At 43.0% G+C, this 26550-nt stretch overlaps 2 protein-coding genes across 3 annotated transcripts in view; both read right to left on the minus strand.

The window, feature by feature from the left end:
* Positions 1 to 14608, minus strand: part of grb10b (growth factor receptor-bound protein 10b) — a 74580-nt gene extending 59972 nt beyond the window's left edge. For both annotated transcript variants that reach the window (XM_069656323.1, XM_069656322.1), the window contains exon 1: positions 14513 to 14608. The gene's annotated coding sequence lies outside the window, so the exon portion shown is untranslated. The remainder of the gene's footprint in view (positions 1 to 14512) is intronic.
* A 3083-nt stretch (positions 14609 to 17691) lies between these two features.
* Positions 17692 to 26550, minus strand: part of cobl (cordon-bleu WH2 repeat protein) — a 59500-nt gene continuing 50641 nt past the window's right edge. Inside the window, exons 12-18 of the mRNA XM_069657117.1 lie at positions 25849 to 25967; positions 25014 to 25196; positions 23283 to 24844; positions 22959 to 23192; positions 22685 to 22801; positions 20277 to 20582; positions 17692 to 19362 (exon numbers count right to left, since the gene is read on the minus strand). Of these exons, the coding sequence (XP_069513218.1) occupies positions 19276 to 19362; positions 20277 to 20582; positions 22685 to 22801; positions 22959 to 23192; positions 23283 to 24844; positions 25014 to 25196; positions 25849 to 25967 (2608 nt within the window). The 3' untranslated portion in view covers positions 17692 to 19275. The remainder of the gene's footprint in view (positions 19363 to 20276; positions 20583 to 22684; positions 22802 to 22958; positions 23193 to 23282; positions 24845 to 25013; positions 25197 to 25848; positions 25968 to 26550) is intronic.

The following is a 26550-nucleotide window of genomic DNA, read 5'->3' on the forward strand; positions in this document are numbered from 1 at the left end:
GCGAATGTTTGTGGACGTTCCAGGTGCAAATGCTTTATGGCATGGTGATAAACTGGTGGGTGAGGTTCAGTAATTTAAATTGTTCCAATACAGATACCAGTATCAGGAATGCCACAGATACAGCCTTAAATGCTGTATCATGAATCTACAGTCTTCTGTCTTTGCATCAGTCCAACATCATAATCTAATATACTGTGGTGTTGGATTGGATTGGTCTAAGACAATCAACTTTTTTCTAACCCTCCAATAATATACTGTATGTATTAGATACCACTAGCAAGAGAGAGAGAGGAACTACTTTCATATAAATTATTATGATGATAACAAACAACAAAAGTGCGGTGCTAGCAGAGAGTAAACCATAACCCAAAGCTAGCTATGTCAGCAATTTGCGTTTTTGCACCAATACTATGTATGTTTTTTTCATTGCACTGGTTTGTGTGGGGTACTTGGTATCAGCCAGAACTAAAGTTTATGTATGAATACATTTTTAGCGGTCTCTTGTAAAAAGGTGTTTAATTGGTCGTCAATCTTAAAACCCATCGGCTATAGTCTGACGACGATATAGCTTCTAGGGACAATGGCCAACATGTCGGGCATTCCTGTTTAGCCAGCACTTAGCGATAATTTCTGTGTGCTGCATTGTTTACAGTCCAGTTAGCAACTTGAGAAGCGACCATGTGTTCTTGTGATTTACTTGCACGTTTGTTGAACACGAGGTCGGATCGATCGTTTCTGGTGCATTCCGGGAAGTCAGGGAAATCTGAACGCTGAACGGCTTTTGTGAGACAGCGTCAAGCAAATGCCTCAAGTAGAATTTTTGATCTAGAACGGATTGTTACCTGAACTTGCTGCAGATGTCTGTTTGTAGAGATTATTAAAAACTGTTTTTCCTGCATATGCTGATACTTGTTTGGTCAATACTACTCGGACTAAAAACGTAACACAAACGGAAACAAGAACACTTCCCATACAAATGTCTGGTCGCCTGGGTTTTCTGAAGCCATTCAACCATCGAACAAGCACTTCCCATGCAGCATACAGACACCTTATGGCTGTAAGATAGAAAATCAGCACAGAGTACAAACATCTACTTATGCTTTAAGCTGCTACAAGCAGAATTAGAGTTTGATTTGCTCATGATAACATGCCGTCGTTAATACGTTTCTTGTATCAGCTGATAGGATAAATTAAACTCAGCGCTCTGCCTTCCCAAATACTTTTTAAGAACTAAAAATGAAACTAGTTTTTTTTCATACCTCCAAATGTGGGCACGCTAATAATGAGCAAACCATGAATGCTTTCTAAACAAAGAGCTTGGCACCAGAATCACTCGGGCCCCTGAAAGGGCTTTCTCGTAATGAGTGTGTGTATACAGTACGTGTGTATGTGTGTGTGTTACTGTGTTGGTGGCCGGGCCGGCTGGCATGCAAGGACAGCTCGTCATTTACACATTATTTACAGACACACAGTTTACAACAAAAACAAAACAAATTAACATCAGCCTAAACTCTCCGAGCGGCCCCTCATTAGGCGGCCGCCACACACTCGCTGACTGGCTGCGGCTGAACTGTGTGTGTGTTTGTTATGTTTCAGGAGTCAGCAGGTTGTGCAAGAGGGACAAAAGTAGACTTCAACTTTCTACAGTGGAAGCTAAATTAAATCCCCTATCAAAGCAGCTGCTTGTATATTATAAGGATTACATACATAATATTAAATTCCAGTGAAGTTAATGTATGGCCTTTAACATCACTGGTGTAAATCGTGCTTCCTCTGTGCGTGATGAAATAAGGGAAAAAGCTCAGGCGTTCCATGTAGCATTAAAATACCTCTCAACCCAGTGCTCAAAGGTGCCACAGTGACTCTCTGTGACTGATTTATTGACCAAACACACACGCACCTATGCTTAATTGCTCCCTGACACAATCAAAGCCATTCCAGTGCGGGGATTAGACCCTCTCAGAGCCCTTTGATATGATTCCTTCCACTCCAACAGCGTACTGAAAGCTAACCATCTCTGACCTTGACAGTGCAATTATCCAGCCGCTGTCGCTGCACTAGAAAGGGGGAAACTTTGGGGGTACGGTGGCTGTACCCAGCGGTGAGGTGACAGCATCTGGATTAATTAAAGTGATTTTTGCTCAAACTTGCATGAGGGCGACTTCAAACGCAAGGGCCCTAATAAAGCCCATCATGAATCATAAATCCTTGGGAGCACCGGCACCGAACACGACACTGTACGGAGGTGTTCTGCTCCCAGGTTTAAGCAACATCCACCTGATGTGGAGGGAATTATTGAGGGTCCATGGCCATGGTTAAGCCAATGACCAACACATTTCTTAATTAGGAAACTAAATCTAAAAGAAAAACAGTACGAGAACACAGTCTTTGAGATAAAAGATCATTTCGTCCAAAGTCTAAATGTCAGATGTCTTGAGTTTCACATAATCGCACCTACAAGAAAGCTTTTAAGAATAGTTACAGCTTCTAAAAGCTGTACAGCGTGGTGCCAATACGTGGAGCCAAACACAAAACAGGACCTTCATGTTCATTGTGATGGATTAGTAATGTCATGCAAGTTTCCTGTTGGGTTCTGCTGCCAAAATCACAGAAGATCAGCCAAAAAATGTTCCTGTTTTAGCAAACAGTTCGCAGCACGGTTACATATACACTGATCAGCCATAACATTATGGCCACTGACAGGTCGCGCAAACATTGATAATCTTGTTACAATGGCACCTGTCAGTGGGTGGGATATATGTTGATGGAAAGCGTGGCGAGCGTAAGGATGTGACCGACTTTGACTAGGGCCAAATACTGAAGGCTAGACGACTGAGTCAGAGCACCTCGAAACTGCAGCTCTTGTGGGGTGTTCCCGGTCTGCAGCGGTCAGTACCTACCAAAAGTGGTCCAACGAAGGAAAACCTGTGAACCTGCAAGAGGGTCATGATGCGCATGGGGAGTGTGGCTCGATCCAACAGAGGAGCTACTAGCTCAAACTGCTAAAAAGCTAATGCTGGTTCTGATAGACGGGTGCCCATGCTGACCCCCGTCCAGCGCTTTCAATGGGCACGTGACCATCAGAACTGGACCACGGAGTAATGGAAGAAGGCGGCCTGGTCTGATGAAACACGTTTTATTTTACATCACGTGGATTACCTGGGGAAGAAATGGTACCAGGATGCACTATGGGAAGAAGGCAAGCCGGCGGAGGCAGTGTGATGCTTTGGGCAATGTTCTGCTGGGAAACCTTAATGGGTCCTGCCATTCATGTGGATGTCACTTTGACACGTCCCACCTACCTAAACATTGTTGCAGACCAAGTACACTGCTTCATGGAGACGGTATTCCCTAATGGCAGTGGCCTCTTTCAGCAGGATAACGCGCCCTGCCACACTCCAAACATGGTTCAGGAATGGTTTGAGGAACACGACAACGAGTTCAAGGTGTTGACTTGGCCTCCAAATTCCCCAGATCTCTCAATAGAGCATCTGTGGGATGTGCTGGACAACAAATCAAATCCATGGAGGCCCCACCTCGCAACTTACAGGATTTAAAGGATCTGCTGCTAACGTCTTGAAGCCAGATACCTCAGCACACCTTCAGAGATCATATAAACTAATACAATTATAATAATTAGTTTAGGCTTTTATTTCACTATGTCAATTTAATTACGCTGTAACATTTCAGATCAATTATATGAAATCAGTAAATGACAAAAATCACTTTTGTGGTGCAACTGGTGCCAGAAACACAAGTGTTGCATACTCTGCAGGATGTTAACATATAAACAAAAAGTTATTTTGATTAGTCAGAACAGAACACTTATAAAGATATCTGTATTTTCCCTGAGCTCAGCGACTTCAATCATCAAAAGCAGCCAGACGTGCGGTGTAGCTGCTCTTGTGCACGTACTGATGGGTCAGCATGCTTAGTCACTCTCAGGGTTAATGTGCTGATGATATTTGCTTACATCTCCAGGGTCCAGCTTTAACATCCCAGGGTGATAAGTCCTGCAGAGAAGCCAAAGGCGAGGCCTGGGATCACCAGAAACCTGGGCTATTTAAAGTAAAGCCTAATTGAAACATTTCCCTGAACAGTTCTCCTGTTTGACATGCTGCTGGATCAGTGGCTGACCAGCTCACCACACCAAACATGGACGTTCAGAGGCCTTTAATGCTGCAGGGCTCCGTTGGCAACGAATGCCATGAGGGATAAGAGATCCCAAAGCAAAACCGACTTTATGCAAACTTTTGCAAGAATATTTTCTTTGCAAATGATAAATATACATTTAAAATCCTGTATATTAAATCTCATTATGGTTTAAATACACTCATTACTTATTTAAACCACAACTTCCTCCCATATTAAATAACAGGTCATTAAGTTCTTCCCTTCCTGAAGCTTTTCCGAGGAGTCCAATAAAAATACCGAGAGTGGAAAATGGAAATATTAAACTTTTAACCCCACAAACTGTGTGTAGGCCAAACCTGGAATAAATGTGAGCTGAACTGCCAAACATGTCCTGTTTTTTTAATCTGCCTGTTGGTCTGGTTTGTCAGTTCTAACTGTCATCCCGTCTATCTCAACTGTCAACCTGTCTGCCTGTTTAGTTTGTATCTCTGCCCGTCTGTCTTCCTGCTTCACTTTTTGTCCGTTTGTCTGTGTCTCTCTTTACACGTCTGCTGTCAGTACTTGTCTGTCTGCCTGCCAGCCGCAACGCTTTCGATAAGGCGTTCACAGCACGATACATATTCCTGTCCCTTCCCAACGAGGAAAACATTGTCACTTTATTTATAGTGGGGCATCCAGAAAAGACTTAAGCATGCATTTGTGCAGGTTACAAGTCAGGAAAGTCAGTCTGCTGGGAAGTCAGACGCTAGAAGAGCTGTGTTATAGCTCCTAAAAGAGGGTCTTGAAAACTTTATCCAACATATAATTTAACTTAATTAAATCAAATTGTAATGAAGGATTACCGTCTAATTTGATGGATAAGACACACTCTTTATACTTTTGTTTCTAAAAAGTGGGCTGCGTCCTATATACCGATGCGACCAGTATACTAGTATAAAATGCAGAGAGCAGTATTTTATTGGGGTTACGGTATACTACCTGAAGATGGCGCTATAATCTAGCTAAACCTTCGTCACAGACGTACGCTGTCATGATCGCCAGTGCAGCTGCCACCCTCACAACAATCAACGTTACCGTAGGCTGAGCTCAACTAGCGCACTGGTAGCTAGCAGGATTGCAAACTCGACATGGTGAATACAGATGGTAGGCTTTTATTGCTGTTTTGAATGTGTTTCAAATTAAAATGAACTGAAACAGTCTTGAAATAACTCCGGATCTTACGGTATGTTTTCTTCAAAGTTGCACTATAAGTTTTTAAAAGACATTCCCTTGCTCCAGTATTTCTTTTGCATAATTAAAATGCTGGATTGAAGTGTCTGGAGCCCCGTTTACACTGCCACTTCAAGGTGGGACTGTTATGCCTCTGTTACTCCACCTCTTCAAAGTAAAACACATGGAGGCGTAAAGGTGGGGCAAAGTCGTTGCCTCTCTAAGCTGGCTTTGGAAGTAGGATCAGAGGTGTAATGGCGTCTGTGTAAACAGCGGAGCCGGCAGGAAGGTACAGCATAAAAACACACACTGGGATTTATGCTGGCATTGCTTGGTTCAATGTGAGATGGCAAAGGTGGCGTACCAGAGGAGCTTGTTACGGTGTCAAAAGGTCTTGTATTTCGTAACTTGTTGGAACATATGTGGTTATATACAACAACCATGTACGATACTGAATCGATCAATGCATGCTAGCTAAGATTGGCAGGAACATAAACCAACAAATGTGGAGTTACTGTATGGAAACGGGTGCCTAAAGTCTGTAATGTTGGTCAAATAATAACCCAGCATATACTCTCTCTGGTTAGATTTGGAATTAATGGAACCTCTGCCGATGTAACCAACAACCAAAACCAACTAGTGCTCTATCGCGGCATCGGTGCAGCTGTGTCAACCTCTTCCCCTGTGTGTTTAATTGTAAAATGTGTTCATCTCAGTCAACTTGACTTCAGCTGATTGGACTGGACACAGCTTAACATGGGGCCGTTCAGCTCCGCTCAGTCATCTTTGGAATGCAGAGAGCACATTCTTTCCATATAGGGTACATGGTGAAAAAACGTGCAATATAGTAAACCCCAACCTGCATTGATTTGTGGGCCAGCTGGATGGTGAGCAGAGAAAGTGAGCAACATATATGTGCGAGAATTTGCATGCAACGCAAAAATAAAGACACACACACGCACTCACATTGATTGTAAGCTTCCTACTCAGGTATCATAAGGTCAAAAGGGGACTTTTTTATGCCTCTAGGGGTCGCATAGTGTCAGGGAAGTGTTTTATCTGCAACACCCTGGGGTAGAGGTCTAACAGGACTGTAGTTTCTGTGTCGCACCCAACCGCTCCTGCAGGATTTTAAACCATTACCAACCACTCCTGCAGACGCACAATACTGTAGAGATCCCCCCTGATCCCCCAAATCATGATTGCAGTAAGCAGTATGTTGAGGCGCATTAAAAGAAGACTGGTTAAAACCTTGGTGGTTCATGCCCAGCTCAAATGAGACTTAATTAAATGTATAGAGATATAAAGAAGATGCAAGGAAATGTCTTTAGTGCAATAACGCACCTGGTGGATATGACTTCCTGGTAGGTTACATATGTTTCACTGGAAGACGACGCATTTACACACACTATATATTCCAGATAATAAACAGCCTCTCATATTTTCAAATCTGAAACTTCATCCTGTGTTAATGAAGCTGACTGAATGCAAATAAATACGTCCCACGCCCGTCACTTTTGCGTTGGGTCTCCTGTGATCTGTGGACTCCTACAGCAGCCCCGGGGCATCACAGAGATAGATGTCAAACGTAGCAGGGATGAAATAACAAAAATAAACAGTGTTATTTTATGCTGTTTGGTTGGGTTAAACATAAGAGTAGCACTACTTTAGAGAAAACTGTGTTGATTAAAATTGGTTCGAGAGAAATGTATCTCGATTAGGCAGATGGCCATTTGGCTGGCAGCTGGTGCTTATGACCCCATGCAACTCCAGCTATAAATCTGATGCACTCACAGCCATAGCCAGCTGAGAGACCGTCCCAGAATCTCAACAGACCAATCTCAGGTGAAATTAGCTGTGAAGGATGATACATGGCCAGGTGTCAGATCAGAGCCGCACATGTCAAGGTTTGCCCTATTATCAATATGTTGATTTACAATGGGAAAAACAGGTGCCCTTCAGCTCTATGGAGCGGTGTCGTGTCTTTCAGCTTAGAGTTTTTGTTTTTATGGCCTAAAGGCCGCATCACTGTTTAATTCATTTTTTACACTCTAATTTGCATTATTTACAACCAGAGCTGACAACTGTTTTCATTGAGAAAGATCTGATAAATGCTACTTGCAGACAAACAATGTTAGCAACTAGTTGGTGAACATACATAGTGATGCATTTATCAGTTATGGAGATACATGTCTTTAGGTGGAGACCAAAGGGGGCCAAAAGAAGAGTGGGTACTTCACATAGATTCACCAGGTGTCAAAAGCCCGATTCCAATATAATGGTGTTTGGGCAGTGCTCTTTTAACAGTAGGTATCAGCTGCCCTTAAAGGGGCCCAGATCTACTGTTGCAGGTTTCAAGATTATCCACACAAAGAAAAATTTGGATGGGGTTATGGGGGGTTTAGCGGTATGTATCTTTCTTTCTCTATCCTTCCCCTTTGGCAGAAAACCATCGACAACAATGGACTCAAATTGCATATCTGACTGAGGCTATTGATAACACATTTTCCATCCTATATGGATAAGATATCCACCTGAAATCAGTATAACAAATTCTACGGGTCCCTGACATCGACCTTTCCAAATCTGAAATGTCAGACATTAGCCACACCCATAGACTGTATAAGAATTGAGCGTAGTGTCTGCTTTCAAAAGTGAAGCCAACACAAAATTACCTTAACCTGCTTTATTTCTAATGGCCACCAGGGGGAGACTCTACTGGTTGCAAACTGACTGCATGAACCCAGATGGTAAAACTACCTTACTTCTCAGTTGATGCCGCAGTAAACATTTTCCGAATGAGTGTATGGTCTTAAATCGCTACAGCATGATGGTCATTTTGTAAATTATGTTCCCATTAAGAGTAAAATAAAGTGTATGCTTTAGGGTGTGGCTACCAGTGATCACTACCAAGGTGGCCTGTCAACAAGGACAGAAACATAAAAATATGTATCCACCTTTTCGTCCAAACACTTCTGGTTCAATGGCCAAAATGCTGAAGACTTCGAAACGTGGGTTTCAAACCAATGGATGACGCCACTTTGGCTACATCTGCTTCTTTACAGTGTACGGTCACACCACTCCCTCAAGCACCACGCCCGCCAAACTCACCCAAGCATCCCATCCCTCTATGTACCCCTACTGCACTGTATCGCACCAGCTACCTCCCCCCTCTCCTCCAGACTCTCTACCGGCCTTGGCCCCCCTATCCGACCCCTACCCTCATCCTGCCCTGCTACAGTCCAGAACATAAACAGCGTCTTAATTCAAGAAATGGCACAGATCCAACTCTGCGTCTGGGGACTTATGGAAAGCCCATTGAAGTGAATGAACTGACCGTAACCCAACCCCTACAGAGGGGAGGTCAATTATTCTAATATATGTTTGAAGTGGCCGGACGCCATAAGTGTGGATATTTAGGCGGACGCTGTGAGTTATCAAAACTTCCGATGGCGAGGCGACCTATGGAAACGGGCTGTGTAGGATTTCCGATTCCCACTAGCCCTTTAGCTCCATAGGCACTGGGCAGCACTAAAAATGTGTGCATTTTTAACACAAGCAACTAAGAGCTCAACTTGAACATTACAGTCCAGCCAAGTCTTTAAATTGTGTAAAAAAAACAATGATAAAGAACACGGAAAGAATTAGGTCCTAATACAACTTTAAATCTGCAAACGAACTCTGAGAACGCTTAAAATCATTGGAAATTCCTTTCAGTAAGGTGAAAACTTCAGTTATTTCCAGAAACTCTAAAATTAAATCTTCAAATAATTCCAAACATCAACTCAAGTGTGTGTGTGCGTGTGTGGGCCGGCGGTTGTTTCGGCAGCAATGCAACACTGCGAGACGGGGCGAGAGAGTCGAACAGAGCATCTCTGTCTTCTGTTTTAATCAGCAGATTAGATGGTAGTCACTCCTCGCTGGATGTGCTTGTTGCACATGTTGATTAGTCATTAATTGGCAGCTTTCATTATTTGAGAGCAGCAGCGTAAAGTGGGGCTATAAGAGAGGGCCTGATGTCATGCCGGGGGAGGCTGAATAGCACCAGTCTATGAGAGAAAGGCCTTTTGGAAACATGGACAGTGCCTAATTGGATGAGGATTTCATTGGGCTGCATGGGAGAACTGGTCTTATGCAATGGCGTAGATGAATGGAGGGGGTTTGGGAGCAATTGTGCTTGTGCACCAGTTGGCTGTGATGGTGGCCCCAGAGGGCGACGCTGGGTGGATTCGCCTTCTCATGAGGCCATCTTTACTACACCTGTTGGTAGCACATAACTTCTTCAAACTGACTGACGCTGTAGGGGACACTGTACTCTCACATTAACTGGTGTAAACATAATTGAGTTTGTGCATCAAACAAAAATAAAACCGACCCTGGAAGCAAACTTGTATAAGAGACGGTGTGACCGCTTGAGGATTTATTTTACGTTCTTGCAGTTAGGAATGCTAACTACCTTGGGTGGCAAATTCATATTAGGAAGGACTAGCATAAGCCCGATTTCTAACTACCAAAGTACACCACTGTAAGCCCTGATCGCCTCAAAGTCTGGGTATAATACAAGAAAACCAGAGAGCACTAAATGCAATCGGTACACAAAAGTACATGAAGGCCCAGTCAAAGGGGCTGTTTGTAGGTCGTATAAGGGAACCAGGATGAGGTTAAGGGCATAAAACTGTCTGTATTGTTCTGAGGTTTTGGACTGGGAGATAAAAAAAATTGTACGGTACATCTACTAAAGCCAACTAAGCGTGGTTTGTTTTGATTTTGCATGGCAGATTCCAGTTGGTATGGTGAGACACAGATCATTGGAGGGAGACAGGCAGATAAGGACAGTGAAACTCGGAGAGACGCTAGCTAAAGAAAGAGACGATTAAGGGGGGCAGACAAAGGGGTAGACAGATGGACAAAAAGACAAAGATAAACTGAGAAACGTCAGACATACAGAGATAATAGCAAGAGAATATGAGAGCAAAGGGAAACATGGTAGCTTGTCTGACGCATCTCTACGTATCCACACAACGTTACCTGCACCCACCCCAGGAAACAGTCCTTCAGGTGTTCAGTTACCTTCAGAATAAAGGCAACATTCTTGCCTCTCACGCAGGCTTGGGTTTCAGCCACATTTGGACCAACACCAGACAGTGAGAAACCCAATCCATTGTACACTTTGTGGGTTAGGCAAGCAAGCATTGCATCACCTTAGGTCACAAGAGGAAAGCGGTGAGAATGGGGTGTGTATAGGACAGGTCCATATTTACAGTGTGGAGGAGGAGAGGGAGGAATAATACCACAAAGTTTCTGCTATATCGGCTATGGCAGGGGTTTGGGTTCTTAGAAATGACTCCTTACAAAGCAGAACATGATTACTCAGCGGTAAAGTTGACATAGCATGTACATAAAACATTAATTGGGCTATAATGTCTGCAATATGTGGTCACATTTGTCTTAAGTTGTGGTTAAGTACCAATTGAAACTACCAAAGGCAGAAGTAGCATGCTGTAATGCCAAGTTTGTGGGAACTGAACCTAATGTAGAACATTTGGACAGGAGATAAAAGTATCTAGAAACTCTGCCTGATAATGCGACTGCAAACAAAGTTATTCTTTAGCTGAAAGTACAAACTAGTTTCTGACCACTGAGAGCCCAGCTGCGCATTTCTGTCCAGTGGCTGAAGTCGCTCTGCTTTTAGATCCAGGCAGCGTCAGTCGACTGACATGAACTGCGCGGCGCTCCCCCAGCAGGCTTGGGTTAATGGTGTCATGACATCAGGGAGGGGGTATTAACAGTGTATAAGCCTAGACTAACCAGTGCTGAATGACTGCTGGCTGACGCAAGACCCAATGGAATGCTGCCTAGAGCACGACCACAAGCTCTTATACCACCAATACCAGCTAATAGGATATCTCTGTTACTTTTTCCTTTGGGTGGCAGCTGGAGCTATATGCACACAAGCAAGGGCAAGCAGCGTATCTGACTTTAAGTGCATTTGTACATCAAGAAAAGTCCTTGAGTTTAAATGAGGCGAAGGTTCTGGTTATACAACAAGTCTCTTGGGTGATCCCTGCCAAGCATACAGCATTTCAATCAAAAACCAAGGGAGCTTGGGAGCAGAAGCAAAGGCATGTTTGACTCTTAAGTTCCTGAAAAGACAGAATATACAAGTCTGAATCCACGAGCACGTTGAGTATAGCTTATTGTAAGTATAATTATGTGCAATATGTGCAGTCAGCAGCCTTCTGGCAGCCTGTAGTCTTGCGGAGTTCATGCCCCGTCATGCCTGTGCTTACTGAGCATGGACTTGAAATAGCAGGGCCGGTGCTGAGGGGGTGAAAGAAACCGCAGCGAGAGCGGTTGCCATGTGCACAGAGATGTGACCACAACATAATTAAATGAAAGAAAGCAGGAAATAATGGGCAGGGGCGAGGGAAAGAGAAATCCTCTTTTGGTTATGAATGGGAGCGTGTCAGAAAAATGACATGCTTGAAAAGACACAGCTTTAGTATGTTTTTGGACTGTATGTAGCAGCAGTCACATGATCAGACTGCTCCATATTCAGCCACACTTTAGCAGGAGTGTGAGGTGCCAAGTTGAGTGGAATATCAGCGGCCGGCCAGGTTGTGTGTTTCACTTGAGTGACTCCAGAGAGGTTGCTGACTGTGCTTTGCTTGTCTTTATCTTGAAAGGTATGTTAAGGTTAAACTTAAGACATACTTATGAGTTTAAGTACTCTAGACTTTAATTAATCAAGATGTTATTAACCTGCCAAGTGTTGAACTTGATTTAACTTGTATTTCCCTTATCAGGAAGGTCCTACCATTAGAAATTTGGGGAGTGAATAACAATTCTTTGGACGATGATAAAATATCTTAAGCCCCATTTCCACTGGTCAAAAAACCCGCTAACATCCGGCTTTTTGCTTAGTGGGAAAGGTTATAAACGGCATTCAGACCCGGGTGAAATTACTCGGGTAATTATCGCCTCGCCTCCGATCGGCAAAGACGCAAACACAAAACCCGGGTCGACACGCTAATCTCCGCCCCCTTTCCAGCGCGATGCTATGACGCAGCTCCTTGTCATCGCAGCTACAAATTCCACCCGTCTCCGTCCAAGCAGCGCTCGAACATCGTTCCAAATTTGTCAGCGCTGAGTTTGATAAATAGACTTGAATGAGTAATAGATACAATAAAGACCTAACTACCATAACATCTTCACTGGCCCCCATAAGTATAATGTAAGAGCTTTCTGCGTTCTATTGTTTACTAATCCCGTTTCAGGCCCGTTTGTGACGTCGGATGTGATGCAGCGGAAAAGAGACCGAAAGGAGTATACTCCACTGGCAATTGGAAAAGAGACAATCGGCATTAGCGGGTCTTCTCGGGTCTGAAAAACCTGCATCAACACCCTAATTTTGGTGGGAAAGGGTTATTAAATTCAGCTACGATAAGTTTGTGATGTGGTCCATTGCAGGGGCCCGCAAACGATACACGTGGATATCACAGGCCCATGTAATATTTTAGGTTACATTTATACAAACCAACAAAATATAACTCAAATATGATCAGTACTTTAAGCATTGCAATAATAATCCTGCCTGTGCAGCAGACAAACCCTAAATTTCAAGTTGCGCACTGCCAGATCAGATTTAGTATGCATCACCTACAAACTCTAACCATGTGCATCAATCCCTGTGTGCCTCCTTCCAGTCTAAGCCCACATTCCCAGTGAGAGCCCCCATCTGCATTCAAAACACACAGGCCGACGTCGATAGTTCCCAGAATCATAAATTTGGCTGGTTATGCAACTTTCTGCTGAGACCACATGCAGCCAATAAAGAAATTGATTTGGAGGAGTGCCCAAATGACAGGGCAGATTAGGCTATCTATGAAGAGTTGCTTTGTCAAGACGTTTGCACATTCATTTAGATTAGATAATGATCAGGCCATCTCTCTCCCTGTGTGTGTGTGTGTGTGTGTGTGTGTGTGTGTGAGTGTTAGCATCATTGAGCATAGTTTCTGAGAGAATTGTTTAACTGAGAATAAGTATTGTAATATCAAGATGATGTAACCTGCAGCAGGGTTTGAAACAAATGTTACAAGGAAAAAAATATTCAACAGAGGAGTTACAGTATGAATTTACAGTACTCAGGCAACAGCCAGATTAAGATGATTGGAGGTAAATGACGAGGCCAGGGATAGCTTGAGATTCACATCAAGAAAGAAGCCCACATCTTAGGCCTCAGCTTGATAAGAGTTTTTAACTCAGTCCCTGTGGGAGCACTTTTGCTTTTCCATTGATTCTGAACTCCAGCACAGCTTAACAAGTGCACTGATAACACTTTTTACAGTCAGCTCAGTGATTAAAAACGTCTTCCTCTCCTTGTGTTAAGCTGCAGCAGCACTAAAGCTGATTCAACTCCTCACTTTACTGAGGACCGCCTGGAACCCACCCAAGGACCCCCTGGGGGTCCTCGGAGCCCACTTTGGGAACCACTGCAATAGGGCTACATGAGTAACCCTGGGAAAACGCCTCTTTTCTCTCCCCCTCCCCACCCCCAAAGCAAATGCTGCCAAAAGGATAAGGCGATAAGGCGAGACTGGCGAAACTCTCACAGAATTTAGTTTGGTGGGGGGGCGGGGGGGTTCACGCAGGGAGCGCGAGTCCTACTGGACAGAAAGTAGGCTATGGGCCACTGTAGACTGCTGTTATGCAATTGTAAACAAGGCAGGCTGTTGGGATCAAAATACTGTTCCCCAGAGACACACTTGAATCACAGTAACAGTTGGGTAAGGTGCAGAAAAGTGCACGAGATTCAGCAGACAGCTTGTCGGCACGCGTTCTTACCCCGGAACAGTGTACGGCGGAAGATTCACACGAGTAGAAATACAGTAAAGTCCTCCTGTAGCTGAATGCAACAGCACTAGCCGATGAATAAACTTGTTAGCAAACTTCAATGAGCGGCAGTGTCAGAGAGGCAGTGGACCCGGGTCTCGCGAGGCGGTTACGCGCAGTGCGCACGTGTTCCGACCCGCAAAACAGTTTATGTCATCACAACAGCGTATTAAACTTTTATTACACGCGCTCCCTGCCCACTCCTCGTGTACTTTTCATTCCCCTTACGAGCAAGAAGCATGAGCACAGCGTTTCTACCCGGCAACGTGCTACTCACCTTACAGCTGGATGAGTTGTGGAAGAGTACGACCGTCAGAGACAAAAACACGCAGAGTGGCAGTCAGGAGATGAAGAGGAGGATCAGGCCACGGTGGTCAACATTCCCGGACTGGACAGATACACAGAGAGGCAAGAAGAGGAGGAGGTGGAGGAGGAGGAGGAGGAGGAGGCGAAAACAGTGGCTGCAAAGACTGCAGGCAGCTCATCTCATGCGGCCGGGGAGGACACACATACACACACGCATTCACGCACACAAACACACACGCACGCAAACAACTCCTCCCCCTTTAGTGCAGACCACGCCCACATGTGAAGGGTGATTAATGCGGCGTTCACGTCTTATGGGAATAAGGGCGTGTCAGAGGATTCCGCTTGTTTTTTTGAAGCTGTCTCACTGGCAGTTGGAGTTAAGTGGTTAATAAAACACATACATGATCTCTACAGACTATATGCTCACGTTGTTAATATTAAAAACTCATCTAGCATAATTTCTAAAGCAAAAAGGCAGTCAGATAGCCTATCACTTCTCTCTGACTTTTTCCTTGAAAAAACAAAATTAAAAAAACTTTAATGCTCCACCATCCTCCATCTATATAACAGATATGGAATAATCATATGTATAATTTTGGTGACCCTCTTAATCTTGCTTTTTTGCATAAAAAGTAGGGCTTAAATACCCCTTCAATGGGAAATCAAATCAAATCTGAATATAATCATGCTATTAATACAAATTATATTTTCAGATATACGTTGTTTAATTTTATGCTTCATTAAAATGCTACTTAAACATGCTTTAAAGAACACACTTAAACCATTTGAACGTAAATGTAGTATCAATTTCAAACACTCAATTGGTTGTGATGCATCCATGACTATACATTCATCAGTGAATATTTTACATTTTGTACCCTTGCCCTTCTGTGATTCTGTGTTAACGTAAATATTGTTGAGTAATAAAACAACAACCAAAGGTGTATTAATATTTAAGAGGTTCATTTGAGAGCTAGTTTTGTTTCCGGTAAAAGATTTTGCCTCAAGCATAAAATGTGACCCAGTAAGAACAGGTCATGTAGGCTACAGTAATTGTTTTCATAAACCAAGTTAACTTCTATATGTATCTACTGGCTGTAATATATATGTATGTCAGTGTTACAGATTATATATAAAATATTTCAAAGGACAACAATGGTAAACACTGGTCGCACTGTATGAAAACTGTTAGAATGTACTTTAAGGACAACACTCCACATCACGCACAATCGGACATAAATACCCCGGTGGCTTGGAGGTTTGTATCTTGCACAACTGGGGGTCAAATCTCACTGCACCAGAGTTACCTTGCCTGAACTGCTGTTTTGTTTTCGTCCCTCTGAGCCTTGTGAGAATATTACACAAGACCTGCTGATGTTTATATGACTGAGAACAACATCGGGACGTGAAATCCTAGTTTATGATTGCAATTTTAGTCAGTTAAAAACAGAGATAACGCAGAGATAGAGCTTGGTAAAACACGCACCAAAGGCAATGACTTGGCAGCAATGTCATACATTTCTCCTTCAGGCACATACAACACACAGGCTTACATTTCAGAAACAGACAAGCTAATTGGATGGGAACACAGCGTGGGATTCTTATGTGCAAAAGACCATCAGAACTAAGTGTGTGTGTGGATCAGGACAGGGGGCCTCACACAATGTGTAAACACATGCTAAAAGAGCAGACATCGCATCACACACATACTAACATACAAACACACATCACGCCAGTCATGTTCACGGTGCCACTGTGCTACAAAGCATTATGAGACATGAACTAAACACACATTATGTTGATTTCAACTCATCAGACATTCAGCATCACACAGGCCTTTTGTTCAGATTGATTGATCAGATATTTAGTAGACGACCAAACATCAGAAAACAAAGTCGATACACACCCCTGCTGATAGTCGCTGTCACGGTGTCCATCACTCATAAGCCGGCGAGTCAACACAAACAAAGCTGTGTAATATAAGGCGAGGCAGTCGGTGAATGGCCTTCAATAAGCCTCTCACAGAAACATAGAGTATGTTTTTCGTACAAACTGCCACAGAGGGCAGTAAATGTCTATTTTTCTTTATTTATTACTCGACTCTGAGCAAAAAAAGGGTAAAAATGTCCAATTATTAAACCATTCCTCCTCACACCCACATCTTAACAACCTATAAAAAGTGATCTAGATTATATGATTACATGACGGCATGTTACATATCTTCCCTGCCTGTTATGGCAACTAACACAAACTTACCAACAAGGTTGGAAAAGGCGTAACCGAGGCCCAACCTAAATGACTTTATTTTTGCTGTATCATGTGGTGCGATCTTCTGGTAATTCTCGTTTCAGAGGTTGTTTACGTTGGCGGTATGGTTAAAATGGTTTGGAACCGTTACACAGGCTCAAACACACACACACACTCAAAACAAAAATATCACTCACACCCACTCGAAAACACCCCTCAGAGATTTGTTAGGCAGATTAGAATGGCTGGAGAGCGAGCATGAGTTTTGACCCACAAAAGAGCCTGCGGTTCTCTGCAGGAATTTACAGCTCTCTCTCTCTCTCTCTGGCCAGCAGAGCCCAGATCACCCTCATGCACTTTGTTGCTTACTTTCACTACTTAAAACAACCCTGCACTGTTCAGAACCCCTTAAAACAAAACCAGTAAAGAGCACTTTTATGTGGGAACACCTTTGCACTCCACAGGAGAAAGTGTTTGTTTATGATGGATAGGTGTTTCATGTCATTTCACTAACACACTATAAGACTAATAACAGTATATCTTCACCTATATATGCATTTGTAACTGATGTGTGTTTGCATCATTCAGTTGCTGCTGGTGGAAGGTGGAGGGGCACAATGACTGGTGTTTCAGGAATCAGGAATGCAGGTTAAGTTCAGAGTCATTTCCTGTGACCACATGCTGATGAGTCAGGACCATGAGCCGCTGCCTGGAATAGTAGCTCATCTGTGGTGTGAGAAAGAGAGAGGCTGCAATATATTTCATGAGGACAGCAAGGTGACCTCAGTGCTGGGAATGGTGCAGGCACATGAGGCTTTCAAGGGCAAAGTTCACAGGGAGAAATGTGCAGGGCGAGTCAGGTGATTACAAAATTATTTATTGAATCAAAAATCAGGTAGACAAAAAATAATGTGCAACCTTCCCCAAAAAAAACAACAATGTGCACTTAGAAGCATTAGCTTATAAAATGTCCACACTATCAGTGACGTAGCTCGCTATCAAAGATTCAAATCTTTCACGGTGCGGATCTTTTCTTTACTTTACAAAAATATACAATGCTACAATGTGCAGTAGGCTATTGTGTGAAGAAGGAATCATCCAGCAGAAATAAAATAACCACTTCTAGTAGAGGAAAAAAGGTCAGGATGAAACATAAAAGCTTTCTGAGTGTTAAAACTGAACATAAATTATAATAAATCTCTATAAATCTTCATCTACCCTTACTCAGAGTACTTCGCAATCCACAGCAGCAAACATGTACACCTGAATGTGTATGCTCTCGGTTCTTCCTCAATAACTAAACCATTTATAAGGAGCAGCTCACTCTCCTTCTATCAGCCCCAGCTGCTCCAGACTGTTAACTAACTTAAATCAAGGCCACTGAAACTTCTCCTTTCCTACCACTGCTGGTTTGTATTACACAGCCACTACACACTAGTAGTGGCTTGTTCATTAATAAACTAATCTAATTGCTCATGGTGACATCCACCATTGATAATCTTCAATACAGTGCTTCAAAAATATTGAAATGTCAAGGACAGAAAAGGTTAATCTTACTCTGTAATATGTCAAACAACAAAGGCACGGTCAGTCACATATCTCTACTGTACAAGTCTCTGCAGGGCACTGACTGTGCAGCAGCAGCAAAAATGAAGGTTAGAAGCAAAGACAGGAGCACATTGAGCAGACAGGCACTTGTCAGTCACCACCATATTACTTCGCATCAGAACAAAGAACTGTAGAAGTTGGCATCATGGACCAGATCAGGATTAAATAATACACTTTTTTAAAAAATCAAACATCGTTGAAAGAAATATCCACTGCCTTCTTATACAAACTTTTCAATTCTCTTAATTTGTTGAACAAATATCAAGCTGTTCATATCTGGAAACATCAGCCGATCAAACGTATTGCACCCCATATAGAGCTTTTACAGCAAACATCATTTACATAACACTGACGGAGCGACTGTATAAGGCATCCTTAACTTAAACTTTAAAAAAAAATTAAGATTTGAAAGTAAAATAAACCATTTAAATTAGCTTTCATTGGCACATTTTGTACAACTTTCCAGTTAAAATTACTGAATTCAAGTACAGATGGCGAGATATGTTCAGGAACAGCACTGTGTTATAAAGATGGACGTTAACGTTTCCAGCAAGCTTTTGTTAGAGGCTAACTGAGCAGCAACTTTTCACCTAAGACACCCTTTTCTTTTAAACAGATGTTACAGGTGTTTGGCTACTAAGAGAGCAAGAAGAAGTGTTTAAATAATTCCCCTTTTGTACAAAAGTCTGTACGGATTAGTGCATTAGTGTGAGCGTAAGGCCAAAGACTGGTAGTGTGTACAAATCATTCTTTTTTTCTCATTTGATTCTTCTTCAAATAATCACTCAAATTATAATCCAGTACAAGGGCAAAAACCAAAAACAGAATTTAACTGTGATAATTTATTCCTCGTCGCGGCGACGTGGCCTTCCCCTCTCACTGCTGGGGGAGCGTTGAGGAGGTTGCTTGGATTATTGTTCCCAGTCGGCCGTTCACTTTGACTGTCTTCGTGGGCACAGCGACCTAGTTAAAAGAGACATAACATGTCATGTTTGTAGTTCTACACTTCGGTAATGACAGGAGTGATAGCTCATGGCATGCCTGAGAGAATATATCAGGTTTTGTGGAGTCTAACTAACAGAAAATAAAGAGGCCTTAATTGAGAAGAATTTATTAGATTCTCTGATTGTTTTCATCCTCCTAAAACGATCCATTCTTTCCTGTTGTTTCTGTGTGATTTAAATGATGAACCATAGTCTCTGGAAACTCTAATTTTACACAGCTGCTGACCTGAATCTGAACCTCTTTAAAATATTGACAGAGCAATACAGTGCGCCTGTCAGATGAATCTCTGAATGAGTTACAATCTGCGATTCATTTCCAGTTTCCCGGCTGCTGCACAGCGGGAGAGTTTTGTTCTGCCAACGATGTCTTCCAACGAGGCGAGACGTGAGAAACGAGACCAAAGGAGAGAAGAGGAAAGAGGACACTGGTTCAAATCATGTATTTTTTGTTGCTGTCTCTTGCTCGCTGGTGTCCGTTTGTTCTGTCTCTTGCCTGTGTTTTTTGCTTTGATAAAAGTCTCTCTGGGTGAAATCCTGCTGTTTTGTGCACCAAATCTTTAAGATATTCATTTCTTGCTGTGGTAGTGCTAAATTTTAATTTGCTTTTTCTATCTTTGTTTTATTTTTCATGTCTTCACTGCTTTGTGTATTTTTCCCCCAGACAGAACTATTAAAACAGCCTCTGATGTAATCTGATCCAACGGGACGTGTGTGATGTTCAAGTGCGCCTCTTTATACTCATCATGGTGCTTTCATGAACTTTAGAAATGAAAATACAACAATTCTAATACAGTTTAGATGAAGGTTGTCCAGACTAGTGCAACAACTTTCCCTCATTGGCGTACAAAGGCGCTGTATTTTCTATATTTGTACCTTTTTTAGCCTCTCAGCAGCAGATCCAGAGCGAATAGCCTCCAGCATAGCCTCCCTGGCCAAGGCAGGGTTCAAGAGGGTGTTAGCACTTGGATGTGCCGCAGTGCTAGGCTTACCCTGGGGCAAGGCAGGGGGAGGAGGTGGAGGTGAAAACAAGGGTGCTGGTGGCGGTGGTGGTGGAGTAAAGACAGAGGGAGAAGTGCAAGTCAAGGAGGGAGAAAAGGGAGAGGAGGGAGGGATTGAACTGCTCTCGTCCTCAGATGCCTTCCTGAACTTCTCGAGCTCAGAAGCCGCCTCAGATTTAGTCTACAGGACACAAAGGAGTGAGACAAAGGTAACTGTAGACACATAAACACGGGGGGAGCCAGCTGCTCGTACATATGTGCATGTGAACTCACACTCGTGGCCTCTGACACACATTCAGAGATACTCTTCACTCAACACAAATTCTTCTTTCTGTGTTTCACATTATGGTAAATGTTCTGATCTTTGTGAAGCTGCATTGTGCAGTTACTTAGTTTTATTTATTCATCCACTTTTTTTTTTAGAAAGAGCACAAAGTTTTTGAGTTGGATTTAGTCATGCAGCATTCCTGAGATTCCAGTTCTGGTAAGGAACCTCCAGAATAGAACCGCAGATGTTTCGGCTTCAGCAGCACGTCGGCCCCTCTCATTCCACATGGGTCCTTACATGACAGCAAACCACAGCACACAGAGAGATGGAAATAAACACTGTTGCTTGCATAACTCGGTTCATGCATGCTTCCTTGAGCAGCTTACTAGCTGAGAATACAAACAACAAATTTAGTATTTATAATTCATTTCAAACGCAATTATATTGCTAAGTAAAAGCTCACTAAGTGCATGTGTTTTTCTATTTAGGTGCAAAGGGAATTAAGAGTGCACAGCCACGCTAAGGACTCTGTGAGACTAATTGCTATAGTTAGCATGACAACATGGAAATGCTACCATGCTTATGTAAAGTAAATATTATGTTTATGTTCATTGTCTTAGTTTAGCATGTTAGCATGCTAGCATTGTGAAGTAACACTAAAACAAGTTCAGCTGAGGCTGACGGGAATGCCATTCATTTTGCAGGAGTTGGTTATAAACGGTAAAGTATTGGAAATTTTACTTAATTTGGACCTGATTGTGTTGCTAGAGGAAAATTCAGGAGAATGCCAAAGACAGAAGGATTCATCATATGGGGACTCTGGATATCTGAACCAAATTTCATGGCATCCCATCCAATAGTTGTAGTTCCTTATTAAACAACAACGTCAATCATATTATTGCACTTTGGGAAAAGTCACAGGATCATCCAAAAAATGTGTCTTTGTTTTTTTGTGGGATTTGTCTTTGGCCAAACATAAATGTTAGGACACTATTAGCTACCCTGGTTTAAAGCAGTGGTTCTCAACTGGTCTGGTCTCAGGACCCACCACTACCTCCTTAATGACAAATTGCGACACAAATTTCTCAACCACTCAAATGTATTTATAAAAAAATGGTGCAGTTTGGACCTGAGACGGCTACCTGACCAGCAGGTAACAGCGCGAGGAAAATATTCCCTCTTCAATTAATTTAATTAGCAGCCTTTTTTCCACAGAAAACTAAAAAAGTGTAACACAACTTGAGAACCATGGATGTAAAGGACAAGTGTTGATGGTGTGTAAAAAGAATGAAACTAACAGTCAGTTGAGGATAATTGTGTTTACACTCAAGGAGTGTTAAAATGGAAGTTGCACTCATAGTTAAAATAACAATGAATCACATTGTAGCTGTGTCTCAATTCAGGGGCTGCATCCTTGGAAGGACGCGTCCTACGGAGCATGAGTCATTCGTAACCTGTGTAGGCCATTAAGCTTGTCTCTGGAGTATTTGCTGTTTGGGTCACCAGCTGTTCTCGCCCTTACACTTGCGTCACCAAGCGCCGCTCCTGTTGCCTAGCAACGGGTAGCTAGCGGGCTAACTAGCTATCATAACTAAAATCCCGTAACTAAATATGTTATTCTAAAGATAATTTGTATCAAAGCCCCTCTCGACATTCGTATCGCTTCCTATTCGTTTGAGTTGAAACCAAAAACTTTAACATTTAAAAGTGTATTCCTCGGCCGTTAAAGAGTCCGCCATCTCATTCGAATTAGCGTGCATGAATCTTGTGATACGTTGGGCCGGGGAAAAGGAGGACGCATTTGTCGGCCGCCTCTAAACGGAGCCTTCGAAATGCAACAGACTTAGACACGCTGCTGTGACGCAATCTGCCTTTAAATATGGCCTTTTAAATACGACCCCTGAATTGGGACACAGCAAGTAACTTATTAGGTCTAAGTTTGAGCTCCTTACCAATCATTTTAATATTGCCAGACATGGAGTAATATTGTGTAAATCACTTAGAGAGTACTTTACCTTCCTCAGCGTTCCTGAGCTGCTCTTGGCTCTAATGGCAGCCAGAAGAGCAGACCTCTCGTTCTCCTCCTCAACATAAGATGCTTGCTTCATGCTGCTGGGACCAGAGGTGGTTAGCTAATAAGACAAGAATAAAACAAGGGAAATTAATATTCCTTTTCTGCTGCGCATGCTACCACAAAGTTTACTTCTGATCAGCATTATAAGTGCATTCTCTTCTGCTTAACAATTCATCTATCCATCCGTATACAAACCACATTCATGTTGACCTCACCTTCTTGAGTCTTTCCCTGCCTCCGCCCGTCTGGATGGCCTCCATCAGGTTGCTGTGCAGAGACGTCTCTCTCTCAACAGATTTACAGATCACCGGTTTGAACTTTTTAACCGGCCCAAATAATGTCACCGGTGGAGGCCCGGGGGGCACACCGCCGTATGTTACTGTAGCAGAAGGTTGTGGTTTCACCTCAGGTGTTGGATGGTTGTGAACCTTGGTCATATCCTTTGAGCTCTGAAGACAAGATGTGGAGTTTTAAGTTACCAATAATAATTGTATGAGAGACCTACAACATGAAACATGTGTAATACATGTTTTACTCACATGGGTCAGGACTTGGGACACGGTCTTCGGGGCTGTGGGTGGTCTGGCAGATGAGCGTAGAAAACTGGGGCTGGGGCTTCTGGGCCGAACATGTTTAATATCATCCCTTTCATTATTGGCGGTCACTTTTATTTGGATGGGACCAGTAGACTGAATGTGCTTATTGTGGGTTGTTTCAGTTTCCAGCGTAATAGAGATTCCTTTAGTGGATCCAACACAACTTCCAAATCCTCCCCTGTCCGGTCTCACTTCTCCAAAATCTCTCTGGCTATCAGACATGTACTCTGGATAGCTTATGGACCTCTGAGGAGCAGGAGGGTTGAATTTAGGAGCAGATTCATTCTCCTTGTTATCGGACAAAGACTGGGACGACTGGTGCGGATTCACTTGGATGGACCGACCTGATCTCTGGAACCCGAAAGTCTGTGTTCTCGAAGACGCAGAGGAGTCAGCAACATTGGGGATGAAGTTGGGTTTAACTGGAGTCTTTGGGGTGTATTTATTGATGGCAGACGCCACGTATTGGCTGGAGGTTCGTCTGGATGTTTTGAGGAAGGACAGGTCTTTCTTCAGGTTTGGAACGATAGGCGGTGGAAGGGCAGGTTTATTACTTGGCTGCTGAATGATTTTGGACACAGATATCTTGCTCTCCACCTCTTCCCGCTCCTCTTTTGCAACTTTGATTTCTTGCGCTGGTTCTTCTTTAACCGCCTCTTTAGGCTGGGCTCTCTCTGCTGATCTATTATAGTAAGTTTGTGTTGTTTTAAGGTCCTCAGTGTTATTGGTCTTCAATGTAGTTTCTGAGATCGCAACAGGAACACTTTTCAGGCTATCTGTGCTCTCCTTAGCTTTATCAATGAGACCTTTGTTGAGGGGCACGGCACTTTCCTGTCTCTCATTTGAGCTCCAAAAAGCTTTGGCTTTTCCAAGAAGCGGAGACTTCTCACTGCCATTTATTCCCGACTCTGATGAGCCACCAAACTTGTTGCGGGAGATCGTGCCGTGCTTCACCATGTTCCCTTGATCGTCAATCTTAATGGCACCTACGGTTAATGTGACAGCCGGCTCACCTGCAGCATGGACGACGGGGGGTTTGGGAGGCACCACAGTGAAAGTGTTCATACCGAAGCGTGATGTGACGCTGCGAGTGATTTTACCATATGGAGCGTTGGAGCTGGAGTTATTTTGGTAAACTCTGTGCATCTCTTCATCTCTTTCTGTAGATCTCTGAGTGGTCGGTGGAAGAACAGGTTTGTTCTCCTTACTTTTTACAGGATCAGGTTTGATCTCAGTGCTCTTGCTGTGTATCAGCATGTCGACGTCAGACTTCACCGCTGGTGTTCTCTGTTTAACCTCTATGACCTTGTTGGTGATACTTTTCTCTTTAACTTGTATCTTTTCTTTCTTTTTATCAACTATTAACTTGTTCTCCTGTGACTTCCTCTGCTGCTCAGTTGCCTTCTTAGTGTTTGTACTGCTGCTTTTGTTATTTTCTGCAGCTGTACAAGCATTGTTGTTTTTGTTTTGTGGCTCCACACTGGACTGGTGACAAAAGCCTGAACCTGTGATAAGATGGGGTAAGAAAAAGTCAGTGTTTTTAACTGTACTGTGTTGATAGAACGTAGCTTAAATAAATAGATTTAAGGCCCAAAAAGGTAAAAAAAAAACATCAAAAGCACTAGTGTCAGCTTCGGTATGATCATCTGGACCTCATAGACCTGTTGTTATTACCTTTGTTAACTGTAGACTCAGTCCTGGTTAGTGTCTTTGCCTCGTATTCTGCAATGTTGCGTTCATAGTCCTCCAGAACTTCATCTATGGCTGTGACTGGCACATCCATGTCCACTACAGACACTGGAACCTCATTACTGTCTGTGGACATTGTATACGGAGTCTTCTTTGCTGAGGATATATCTATGTGTTCTGTAAAAGGGGAACAGATCAAGGGGTTACTACATAATACTTTGGTTCTTTGGGTACATGCTAATTTTTGACAGCTCGTGGTTTCACCCATTCTACATTCCTACAACACCCAGCGTGCATTGTGCCCCTCCCTCTGAAAGGAACGGCCCAGTGAAAGATGCTGGAGTGAAATACTACCGTTTCACTGCAGGCAACGGCTCAGAGCAGTACAGAATCGGAAATACGACGAGAATATACCGGTGGATCGTCTAAAAAATCTTCAGGTCTTCAGGTCTACATTTCAAACCTGCCGACTTTGACACATGACATTGGAGGCAGGTGTCCTAGATTGAGGAAGTGTAGTTTAGCGAGCTCCCTGGCCTCCGCCAGATGATGCATTTATGTCGTCTGGCGGAGGTTTTCCAGGGCCCATTGGAGGAGTGGATAGCGTCCTCTAAAGGCACAGAGCAAAACTGCACTTTTTTCTGTACCATAACGGCATTAGCTCCCCATAATAGCACGATAGGACTGAGGTTGAAAATTGTAGAACTGGCCATTTAATGAAATTAACAAAGTTGGAACAATAAAATAACATATTTAATGACAAATCTGAACCCAGTGTCCAGATTTCGGGCACCCTGTGGCCTTTGGCACGACCTCTCACCTGCCAGGTCTGCTTCAAACTCTGCCAGAGTCTGATGGAGTTGAGCTGTGACCTCTGGGTCGTCTTCGTAGTCGTCTTTCAACCTTCCCGTCGTTGCCTTTTGGAGGGGGTCATTGTGCCTGAGGAGGGGACATAAATATCTATGTTAATACGAGCTCAACACGCACACACACATGTAAAAACAAACACACACGTAAAAACACACACACACAAAGTTCAATAACATTTGAAATGCGAAACAGAGATTGGCCATAAAATCCCCCATGACTCCATAACTTTTATTAACAGTCACCAGCGAGCAGCTGTTATGAACTGCTGATTTGATGCTGTTGTTACATTCAGCAGACTTCCCGTTACTAATCTGCCACAGAAACCAGAAGGCTAAATGCAGTTCAGTAGAAGAAGACAGAAAAAAAATGTGGTAGTTCTAAATATTTTCTTCTTATTCGGAGCAGAAATGTATTTTTATTGGAGGCTGCTGGCTTTGAAACATGTAGCTGTTAGAGTATTATTACCACAGTTTAAACTTCCTTCACTCTCTTCAAGGGTTCAACAGAGCATTCCCATGAGTTACTGGCGTATTAGCCATAACAAATTGCTACAAGAAGGCCAAACCAAATAGAATTTGTCTTCTGAAAGACTTGGAGCGGTCCTCTTTTCCTCAACGGTTCTGAGAAAACGGGGTTATATTGCTTTCCTGGA

This window comes from Semicossyphus pulcher, unplaced genomic scaffold, assembly GCF_022749685.1.
Source record: "Semicossyphus pulcher isolate SPU_LCO1_2020_fin unplaced genomic scaffold, fSemPul1.0.p SCAF_9, whole genome shotgun sequence".
In the NCBI taxonomy this organism is placed as follows: domain Eukaryota; kingdom Metazoa; phylum Chordata; class Actinopteri; order Labriformes; family Labridae; genus Semicossyphus; species Semicossyphus pulcher.